Here is a 12,112-nt window from a genome sequence, read left to right as displayed (position 1 = left end):
CACCGGGAACTGCACTCTCATGGAGTGTGGTCTCGTTGGCAGAACAACTGGGAACACATGCAAATTTGTAAATTTTTGTTCCAGCGTTGGTTCTTTTAGAAACTCAAATGCTTCTGAAAATAGTTCAAAGACAAACATAGCCAAACAGTTTTTATTTTTTTATTGAGTTTTAATGGAAACACATTTTTTAAAAAGCGTATGAAAGCATCATGATTACAATCACTTGTTTTTATAAACAGTCTTAACTTTCTGCTGCAGAAAACAAGAATACTAATAAATATAGTCCAAATATATCAGAAGCAAATGCAATTATTTGCAAATAATTTAAATTGATAACATAACCGAAGGCAACATATAAAATTAAGCTTTTGTTTGGCTCCTACCCTCAAGTGTAGAAAATTGTTTTTGACTTTTGGTGGTTTCTAATCTTTGCATATTTAGCTTAGTTATAATTGTGCGTAAAGAGTGCACGTTTTTGTCTGATGTGAGTAAAAAAGAAATAGTAAAAACTTGTTTGCATATAACATAAAATGTGGATCATTTCACAACCACTGACAACAGGTCACCGCAATAAAAACCGGTTCAGTAAAAGTGAAAAATAATCTGGTTACATAAAAGACAAGAATTAAACCAGTATTGAACTCTCACACAGCAAACATGACTGTGGTAGAAATCATTGCGTGGACTCAGCAACACTTTTGGAAACCATCACTAATGAGCATAATTCATCACTGCAACCTCAAATCAGGCAATTAAGTCAAAGCTCTGCCTTGAAAAACAAAGAAAATGTAAACAAAAGCCAGAAATGTTTCTGTATTTGTACAATCTTTAGTGAAATGTGGTGTTTAATCCATTAAATTACATTTAACCCAATGTCCCAACTTTTCAGAGCATGAACATATTTAAGAATCTTTGAACCAACTTAGAAAACTAGTCTGTGGTTTAATTCTTCAAACTCATCCTCAAGCCGAAAGAGAGGAGGCCCATTCAGGCTTATAGTGGCGTTAAAATCCAGCTTCTGTGATGGTGTGAGAGTGTAGCACGGCTAACTTGCACTTTATTTTGCTCCACACAAAAATATAATCAGGAGAGTAACTGGTATATGTTCAGGGAACTACTGCTGATGCCTACCGACAGCGACAGAGCCAACATTAGTCGCCCCCACTTATTTAAGGAGTAGAAGGTTAAGAAAAAAGTTTGCTTTTTCAAATACTGTTGTCTTTTTTATTTAGCACAAAATGACATAATAAACTTTTCTGTTTGAGAAACCAACCAAATTTTATGTACTTTGTAGTCTTTAGATATCCCTAATTATACTAACTAATGAGAAGTTTCATAGTTATTTCTCCAGCTGAACGAGTTAATTTACTCTGTGCAACCCGCGCAGCGCCTAAAATGCCTTAGCGTGTTAGCATTACCCGCTGCATCATTAAGCTTAACAACTACATGCCCTAAGAGATGAGTTAACTTAACACAACTTATCCCACTTCTGTCTTGGTTGGCTTCATGTCATGGAGATCTGTTCTTTTGCATTAACATAAAAATGAAGAAAACTGTTAAGTACAGAAATGCAATCAAATTTCTCCACTTTGTAAGTGTAATGTGATTAAGGTGTTTTCATAGTCACTGAGAATATTTGCCAACTGAGCAGTTCCTGAAACATTTTAAGCTCATTTAGCTCATTGTTTTGTTTTATTGGACTTTAGCTTCACTGCTTCGTTTTAATCTAGTGCTTTCAGCATGAGCAGCAGCTACAGTCCTCTATTGCACCTTATATGACTTGTTTTAAGTTAAAAAAAAAGATAGCATAAATACAGTTGTGGTTGGCAGACCCACAGTGTGAATTGTGGATTTAAATTCAAAAAAGGTCACAAATCCAACTATTAAAAAGTTGCCGAGATATTATGTAAAATGTTGAGTTACACCTTTTTCACAGGTAAACATGCATATTTTTTAAGACAAAGACAAGAAACTGTTGCATCTTTTTGTTTTGCAGAGTATCAGAGCATCAGGTCTCATCCTGCTGGAAGCCATCCTCTGCGGAGCCTTGCTTCTTTACTTTCCGGTAAGTGTGACACTTGTGATTTTGTGCTGTTTGCTTGGACTAAAGTTTGCCATTCAGTTCAACCTCAAGTTCAAACTGTCGCTCTTTCATCTAAAATAGAGCTTTCTCTGGTGCAGCAGCTCAGAGCTCCGCCCATAAGTCATATTCTGATGTTTTCTTTATTTGATAGCTGATTGGAGCTGTGATGAGCAGGGCTGTCAGTCCAAACATCCCAGAGTTAGTTTTTAGTGGCCTCATGCTAGGTGTCACCATCTGTTGACCACATGCTGCCTCACATCTGTTCAGACCTGCACACAGATCAAAACCCATCAGATTTCACGTGTTTTCTTTCCTTTTTTAACACTGAAATCTTTTTTTTTTGACAGTCTTTTAAAGTTCTACATTGTAATGGAATATACAGCATATAGCACATTATAAAAACACATGGTTGCCAGTGTGTTGTACATATACAGTGTAACTGTCGAAACCCAGAAGCATTTCATACACAGCCAGAAAACCTGCAGCTTTGGAAAAAAAAGTCCTTAAAACACCAAAAACAAAACTGTACAGTTATGTTTTCCTGACGCCTTTTCCTTACCGCAATGTGCCTTTTGTCTTTGGTTTAACCCTGTAAAAACCTTTTTTTTCAGAGACTATAATGCATTTATTCAAAAATTGTAAAAAATAAACCTGCCTGACCCATTTCTTCCACTTGTTTTGTGAATGTAAAGCCAAAAGTAGATGTTTGTTATCTTACTACTGCTTTAAATTATAACCATTTCACTGTAATTACTGTTGTCTCAACCATTTGTTAAAAAAAAAAACAGATTTCTATTAGTAGTCAACCCACATGTACACGAGGAGAACATGAGAACATGCAAACTCCTGTTCGAAGCGCTCCCCAACTTCTTCCAGGAGTTATATATTAATATATATATATATATAAAAATCCCCCCTGAAAAAAAGAAAAAAACATAGCCGGGGGACCTTTGTCACAAAATAGTTAAATGGAAAACATTCTTTACTAGTTTTTGCTCTCGTCCTTGCATGCAGCACAGTAATGTGTCTGCATTCTTTATTAAATGTTTCCTGGTGAGACTGGTTTATTTAGTTAGCTTTGTTTCAGGGAGATTATCACTAGAAGCTGCTGGTTTTACGGCAGACTGTGGCTTTATGAACCGCAAACTATGAAAATGAAGTCAAGCTGCGAATCAGCATCAATGAAAATCAATTCATTTTGAACAGTGACATTTTTGCCAATTTCTTCAGTACCTCATTATTTCTGCAGATGATTACACTCCGCTCAACCCCCACATAACCATTGATTTACCTGAATCCACTATAATGTCTTTTTTTGGTGCTTGGGGAAATGGATAATTGCAATGCAGTCACAATTACAAAGAGCTATGCTTCGCAAAGCAATGCAAAATAAACACAATTAAAGCCAGCTGATTTAGATCCGACTAATCAATGCAATTTGCTGTGACAAATTCCTAGAAGGTAATAATATTTGAAATTTGCAGAATGAGAGCAAGCCAGGGAGCTGGGTTATTGCTTAGTGAATGAATGAAAAGCAGATAATATTCCTGCATCCGGCTGGTGTAGCGTTGTCAGCCAGTGCTAAAAATAGAAGGCTTGTGAAAAGGTTGTACTTGACTTTGTAGATTATTTCAGAGCTGTAGAATAAATGTGGAGTTTAGTTTGATCGTTCTGCTCTGTTATGCAGAAATGGTCACTGTGAACATGACTGATCTTGCTTTGATAATATTATATCTTGGTTCAGTCATGTGAAAATAGCATCTCTCTGCATGGCATCGTGCAGCACACTGGATTGATCTCCACCCTGATAAATTTGCATGTTTCTCCTGCAAATCCCACACAAGTCGAGGCTGCTATGTTGAGAAGCTTCACTCCTAATCTAAATATAGATTCAGAAATATTCTGCTGCTGCTGCTTCTATTTGAAACATTTCCACTGTTATTAAGCAACAGGACAAACATCTCATGCTGCTCCCATGGTATTCTGCTTTGTGAAATGCAATTCTTTCCTTCCTTTGCTCTCCTGAGTATCTGTCATGTAATAACTTCAGCCTCCCTGCTTTTAAATGAAAAGGGAAGAGGGAGGAACAGGCAGCGCAGAAGATCATGGCAGACCCAAAGCAAGCCGTTTCCCTCTGGCTCTGCAGAGGAGAGTTGACACACATTTGTGATTCACACTGTGATACCTGGTTGAGCCTGTCAGTGTTCTGTTTGTCTGTTTGTGGCTTAAGAAAGAGACAGGATTGGGATTACAATTGTTGCCTGTCATTTCAGATGCCATCAACTCCTCCGGTCACATTCAGCCTGTGATTCGGTGGCTTGTAGAACCACCTTTACCAACAACCTCTTGAATGAAAAATCTTCTGTATGGTTTTCTCAGTGTCTCACATCACCGTGAAGGAATTTTGGCCCACTCTTTCTTTACAGTGTTGACAGTGATTCATGCACAGCTCTCTTTTGGTCACACCATAACATTGCAATCAGCTTGCGGTCTCAGCCACTGCAACACCTTGATTCTTTTCATTTTCAATTATTCTCTTTTAGATTTGCTGTTGTGCTTTGGGGTTAGTGTTGTGTTGCAAGGTGGGTGGGTGGGGTGTAGCGGAGACACTAATGTTTTGACAGCTTTGGCTCTTGGAAACATTCTGGTCCACACTCCAGACCACTTGATGGCAGTAATGCACAAATTCATTTTTGCCGACCGCCAAAACATATAAAGAAGTAGAAGAAGAACTGCAGCCCTGAGATCTGGGTTTAATGAATGAATCCCAGAGAGAAAAGAAAAAGAACAATGTGGAGAAACAGGAAACTGCAAAACAATATTACATCCAGTGAAACAATTACAAGTTTACCAAAGCACTGTTACACAGACAGGTGTTTCACCTAAATCTGTGATCCTTCAGAATCTGTGACCACAGGGGGGCGATAGTGAACATTTCTCTGCATGTATGTTTTAGAACACGAGCATAGTCTTAAACACTTTTATTGAAAACACATTTCTGATAGCTATCAGAATGTTACTTTACTGTACCTGCATTATAATGAACTCAGACTTCAATAAAAGTGTTTTCAAGAGTTTGCTCGTCTTCTAAGACGTACGTGCAGAGGGCTCCCTGCAGACACAGATTCTGATGGGTCACAGTTTTTGGTGAAACATCTATCTTTGTAACTGTGTTTTGGTAAACTTGTAAAAGTATTTCACTGGATGTAATATTGTTTTGCACTTTCTGGCAACCGTATAACTTGGATGATAGAGAGCAGATATCCTGCTCTTAGTTTAATAGTAAATATGTTTCTTTCTACATTTCCCTCACGTCTATATATATATATATATATATATATATATATATATATATATATATATATATATATATATATATACATAACATAACTTACTATAACTTTGTATACTGTACTCATAACATCACAGACATGAGGGAAATGTAGAACCTCAGTGCAAGGAGAATTTGTAGGTATGTAAAGGTGAGGTGAGTGCTTTTCTATTCCATTTTATGTACTTTCTAAAAAATAAAAAACAAAAAAACAGCCATTTTAAAACAAAGAAAAAGTGTGAAACTTCAGTTGGAAACGAGACAGACACTACCTCCTCTAGATCAGTGGTTCTCAAACTTTTTGAGGCGAAAACTTAGAGAATAATTATGTGATGTATCATCCTGCAGCCATCCTCTACATGTAGGCTGGAAAACTGTCAGAATCTTCAGAAAGTGGTTTTTGGTGGTTCACCACTGTGACAAGACACATACATATATATATTGTCAAATTCAGATTTTTACTATGGCATGTATACAAACTTTGTTGTTCCTGGTAATGGGTTAAAAAAATAAGGTGCTAATTTCAAAGATTTATCTCATCATTAATGGTTTAATTTTGACAGCTCTGGTAAAAATCCCAAATTTAATAAATGTAGGTTATATCATTTTTACAGTTATCTGGAGACCCCCTGGAATTGTCTCGCGACCCCCATGGGGGTTTCAACGCTAAGTTTGAGAACCAGTGTTTTAATTTGGAGAAATACCACCCTGCATGTTATTAGGACTCAGTTAAAAAAAAAAACTTAATCTCTGATGATATCGGGGGCGAATCTTAAATAATTAGTAAGCCACTATCAAGGTAACTAGAGGTTCTGGAACAGTTTACAGTTTACTCCCATACAGATCCCATACAGGGAAAGTCCTTGCATATTTCAGCACCATTACCTGCAACCTACATCCCTCACAAGTGATGAACTGGTACTCCTGCAGCCCAGCACTTTCACCAGTTTAAAACATTTGGTACAAAATAAAACCCAGGAACTGCTGAGCATTTAGGATCCTTTATCAGACAAGATTACATTTACGGACCCTGACAGAACTTGTTTTGACACAGCCAACAAATCTAGTACAAGTTAATAATTTTTATTAAAACGTCTCCATTTCAAGGAGCGACATGCACATTAACTCACATTTTCTTCAGCTCATTTTCTGTCATTGTTGTAAAAATCTGTGCATGTACATTTAGTGGAAAAGCAAACCAGAACCCTTCCTAACAGACTCATGGCTTCCAGTCACATTTAATTTCTTTCTTTGGAGGCAAGTTGAAGCCGATAAAAACCTGTGTGGTAGTGCTTTTGGTGATTAATCCACCATCTTTCACTTAGCGCTAAGATGAAGGTGCCACTTCAGTCCAGGATCTGAGGATCTCCGCAGTGCATGGCAGACAGGACAGGGTATGTCTTCATCACACAGCAGGAGGCTAATAAAAAACAGTACGGCCAGAAGATAATGTATCCTGACCTGACAGGCCATGACTTTGTCTGCCAGCCATTCCTCTGCTTTCTCTGCCTTCAATCTAAGCTTCTCTGACACTTTCAGTCTGACCTAAGCAGATCTGGAGAGTTGCTGTGTGTATTTGAAGCCCTCCCTTCATACTCCACGTCCCTTTTTCTTCTGAAAAACCCCAAGTAGTCTCCCAAAACATATAGTTACTAAGTCTATGGTGTGGGGCTGCAGCTGAGGGGTTCCTTTAAGCTTGAGCAGAAATCTAAAAAGTATAAGATATAGGCAAGAGAAAAACAGCAACACCACCTGAGGCTGGCTCCTCCGTCTAATTTTTAGTTTTTGTACTGGCAGAATGGGAATATCTATCAGGATCTAGCTGGTGATGAGAAGGGAAGGGAATTGGAGAGGAGGGGGGAGTGACTTGGCTCCAGTCTTCTCTGCACAGAGGCCAAGCTGGATGTAATTTACACTCAACCCACCTCAGGGAGCAGCGGGAGAAGAAACCATTACCTCCCTCCAGAAAGCTGCCCTTCCCATGTGGCAGGGAGTGTCAGCTTTCATATAAAAATGGATCCGTTGCTATTAGAACACCCCACCTCTCCCACTGGTGTGCAGGCTTTCTCGCCCACACTGCAGGTGTTTAGAAAAAAAGACGAAATGGGGAAAGCAGGAGATGATGACCATAAAAAATGGAGCACGGATGGACCGCATGTATGTGACTTTGTCATGTCAAAACATTCAAAGAAGCACAAAAAGCTTTGTTGTGACAGAAAGATTCCCCAGGGTGCAGCATCCCATTCTCATCCCGGATGGAGACGGATACTATAAAAGTAATTTTTCTTCCTTTTAGATGGTAGCGGTTTCTAAAGAAACTGTGATGACAAAAGGCTGCAAATCAGCACTGTCTGTTCTTTTAACTGGTTCTAACAAATGTTTGGCTTTAGTTGTCTTTGTTTTTAAATATATAAGATGTGAGGATACTTCATTAATAGATGACGTCACCGTGGACCCACATCAGTATGCATACAGAAAGAACCGCTCCACTGATGACGCCATCTCATCAGTGGTCCACACAACCCTCACCCACCTGGAGAGCAGAAACTCATACGCCCGCCTGCTCTTCCTGGACTTCTCCTCTGCCTTCAACACCATCATCCCACAGACACTGGTCCAGAAGCTCTCCACCCTTGGTCTGAGTAACACACTGGGGAACTGGGTCCTGGACTTTCTGACCAACAGACCTCAGACTGTCAGGATCCATAACTCCACCTCCTCCTCCATCACCCTCAGCACTGGCTCTCCTCAGGGCTGTGTGCTGAGCCCCCTCCTGTTCACTCTGCTGACATATGACTGCTCGGCGAGACATCCCAGCTGTCATATAGTGAAGTTTGCAGATGATACAGCGGTTGTGGGACGCATCAACAACAACGATGAGTCGGAATACAGAGAGGAGGTGGAACACCTGGTGCAGTGGTGCAGAGAAAACAACCTCTGCATCAATGTGAAGAAGACCAAGGAGATGGTGGTGGACTTCAGGAAGGATAAGCGCCCTACTCCTCCCCTGCACATCGGAGGAGTAGCTGTGGAGGTGGTCTCCAGCTACAGGTACCTGGGTGTGCACATAACCGAGGACCTCACCTGGAACACCAACACTTCCCAGCTGGTCAGGAAAGCACACCAGCGCCTCTACTTCCTTAGGAAGCTGCGGCGAGCCGGACTAGGGAGCGCTGTCCTGAGGAGCTTCTACCGCTGCGCGGTGGAGAGCGTCCTCTGCACCTGCATCACTGTGTGGCACGGCAACTGCACCGCCGCTGAGAGGAAGGCTCTGCAGAGGGTGGTAAAGGCTGCACAGAGGACTATGGGGAGCAGCCTTCCCACCACCTCAGACCTCTACACAGCACGATGCAGGGGGAGGGCCCTCCCCATCATGAAGGACTCCACCCATCCAGCACATGGACTTTTCCAACCCCTCCCCTCAGGCAGGCGGCTGAGATGCATAAGGAGCAAGACCACCAGGTTCAGGAACAGCTTCTTCCCTGAAGCTGTCAGACTGCTGAACTCTTGCCATGCCCTGTAGACCCCACCCTACTTCCCCACCTCTGAACACCAGCCCAAACCCTGCTGCCCTGCCCCCCCCCCCCCATCCCCACCCCAACTGAATCCACCCCCCCCCCCCCCCCCCCACCCCCACCCCCCCTCCGACAAACAGACCTGCACTGCAAACACTTTACTCCCCCCAGGGGAGTTCCTGTCCACATGTTTACATGTTTACCTGCTGTCCATATAAGTGCAATATCATTAATATTAATATCAGAAATGTTATACTTTGGACTATCACTACCTCATGCACATACATACTTGCACATATTTATCTAGGCTGCACATGCAAACTGGGCTCTTTAGTGTTTACTGTTATTTTTATTTAAAAAATTTTGCTGTTTATATTCTATTGTATTTAGCTTATATTCTATTTATATTTAGCCTATATTTCTATTTTTCTTCATGTCTTATTTTATTTCACTTATTGCCCTCCTTCTTATGGCTCAAACCGGGACCTCAGTTCTAATTTCGTACCATAAACATGTAAATGTGAGCTGGTATGACAATAAAGTTCCTTGAATCCTTGAATCCTTGAATCCTTGAACTAATATATGATGTTATACTGGGATTCTCATTACAGTAAGTGCTCAGATTATATAAAGTTGTTCCTGTACTCATCAACCAATAAATCTCTTTTCCATCTGTAATAATAATGTCTGCAAACACAGTTACCATTTACCTTAAGCTCTTATTATTCAGAATAATAGCTGCGGCATTTAAAAAGACTCATGTCTCAACCAATATAGAGCAAGTTCTTGCAGGTCATCAGCAGTGGAAGAGGTTTGCTGATCTTGTATAAGAGCTACATTGTTGTTGTGTGTGGATCAATACTGAAATACCAGTACCAGATATGTATGCTCTAGGATCGATTTTCATGTTAACCCTTTAGGTGTCGGAGTTTTAAAAGTTTTAAATGAGAAAAAAATGTTGATTGTGAACCAGAGATCATGATGGCAGTAAAATGTCTGATCTAATTTTATATGGTAGCAATTTTGTGACTTTCTAATGGGTTAAGATATTTATATTTTTGTAATTTGGGGATAAAAAGTGTATCATTAACAGGACACAGTGGAAAGTAACTGCACTATCAGGATTTTCTATAAATAATACCTGGTTGTAGGAACTATTTTTTCTACCTGCCACAAATACACAATACGGCACAGCGTGAGCATCACAGCAGCGCTCTGCTTGCGTAGTTGCTCAGTGTGTCTTCACTCAGTCCAGTTGAGCCAGCTGACAATGATAGATGAATACAAACACAGTCGTGTGGAGCTACTTCAACTCCACAAACAGCAACGAGGCTGTATTTGATGTGTGGGGGTGAAGGCATGTATGTTATGAAGCTATAATCTGAAATACAAAGTATCACATCAGTATGATCAATACTTGAATTTTACTTGATACAGGATCAAAATGCAAATCCGTGGTATCACACATCACTACTACACTTTTCAAAATCTCAAAATGTCCTCTTTTTTTTGACAAAAGTACATTTTTCTTGCTCAGTCCCCGTTAGAGACGCTCTAGATTTATTATGTATAACTTCTCGCATCGTCCATCATTACGCAGACAGAAATCATGCAGTTTTAGGGGTTAAATATTTTACGTACTATTTCACAAGTTATAACCATCTGTGTTTTAGACATGTGGAAAAGTATACCCGTTACATGTTTTCTGGTCTACGGAAGCGTCCATACTAATAGAACTGAAGTCAGTTTTTAGGTCTTTTATCCATCAAATAGATTAATAAGTAGCGACTATGGGGATATGAAAATAAATTCAATTAAACAAAATACCAAACAGGTTTTTTGATTGATATTTATTTCAAACAAAAAAATAACACAAATTAATGAAAGTAAAGAGAAAAAAAAAAACAGTTGGGGAAGAGTATAAAAAAATTATTTATTCCTGCTCCCCTTTCATGATCATAATTTTTTTTTTCCATACAGTTCTCACAATAGTTCCTTAATTGTCAGTTTTCAGATTTTTTTTTAATAGTTACAGAAAGAAAATAATATAAACATCATCCTCATGCACACATCTGCACATATACATCACACATTTAATTTGTGCTGGTTAATCTTTTTTAATAAAACTTCTTTGAACTTTTTCTTAAACTGGATAATGTTTGGAAATTGTTTGAGTTCTTCCTGAAGATTATTCTATAGTTTTACACCATGTACTGTAAGGCACATGCTTTTCATAGTTCTAATCTTCAGATTTAATTTTCCTCTTAGATTATATTCTCCTTGTATGTGGTCGGGTAGTGAACTATTTATATCTTTGTGCATTGCTATTGCTGTTTTTAAATCCACCAAATCACTGAATTTTTGTGTTTTTAACTTCCAAAATAGTAGATTTGTGTGTTCCTTATATTCAACTTTGCAGACGAGCCTTATTGCTTTTTTTGTTGTATATTTAACGTTTGCAGAGAACTCTTATGTTTCCCCAAAGCTAAACACAATCATTTAAACATGGCACAATCAAAGTTACAGAATATAAAGTGATTTTTTATCCAAAAATGTTTAGATTTGGTCAGAGCTGCAGTATTTCTTGCCATTTTTGTCTGAACATAGTAACTTACAGCATATTCTATGGTTGATAATCACACTAAGACATTTGTAGTAACATAACTTTTCACTTATTACATTCTCTATTTTTACTTATCTCCCAGTATCTGTGCTACAGTTTCCAAATAACATAATTTTTGTTTTATTTAAATTCACTGATAATTTATTTCTATCAAACCATCTTTTGTGTGATTTTTCCCTGAACAGGCTTCTCCAGTACATAAAATAATGGCATCGTCTGCAAATAGGATTAGTTTCTGAAACTTTCCAAATATAAAGAGTTTTGGCCCCAAAACTCCACAAACAGGTTAGTGAGGTTATTAAGTATGGAGGAGTAGAAGTGGAGGAGTAAAATGTATGTATGCAGCACAGGTGGCCACAATTTTCCATTGATGTATAAATAAGTAAATATGAGATAATTTCAGTCATGTTCAGTCATTTATGAGGTCATATTATGTCAATCATAAGTCTGCAGTTTGTTCTGATGTCCATATAAATAGACAGACAGACTTTATTAATGGGAAACGGTCTGTACTTACATAGTACTTTTACCCAAAGCGCTTTACATGTATGTCACATTCA

At 38.9% G+C, this 12,112-nt stretch overlaps 1 protein-coding gene across 1 annotated transcript in view; it reads left to right on the top strand.

Annotated features, from left to right (window-relative positions):
- The window catches only part of gpr158a (G protein-coupled receptor 158a), a 102,540-nt gene that overhangs the window by 60,379 nt on the left and 30,049 nt on the right, over window positions 1–12,112 (top strand). The window contains exon 5 of the mRNA XM_041968525.1: window positions 1,997–2,065. Within this exon, the coding sequence (XP_041824459.1) occupies window positions 1,997–2,065 (69 nt within the window). The remainder of the gene's footprint in view (window positions 1–1,996; window positions 2,066–12,112) is intronic.

Source organism: Melanotaenia boesemani, chromosome 18, assembly GCF_017639745.1.
Source record: "Melanotaenia boesemani isolate fMelBoe1 chromosome 18, fMelBoe1.pri, whole genome shotgun sequence".
NCBI classification, from domain to species: Eukaryota; Metazoa; Chordata; class Actinopteri; order Atheriniformes; family Melanotaeniidae; genus Melanotaenia; species Melanotaenia boesemani.
Note: the sequence above shows the minus strand (reverse complement) of the source record. Positions and strands in the feature narration are given on the sequence as shown.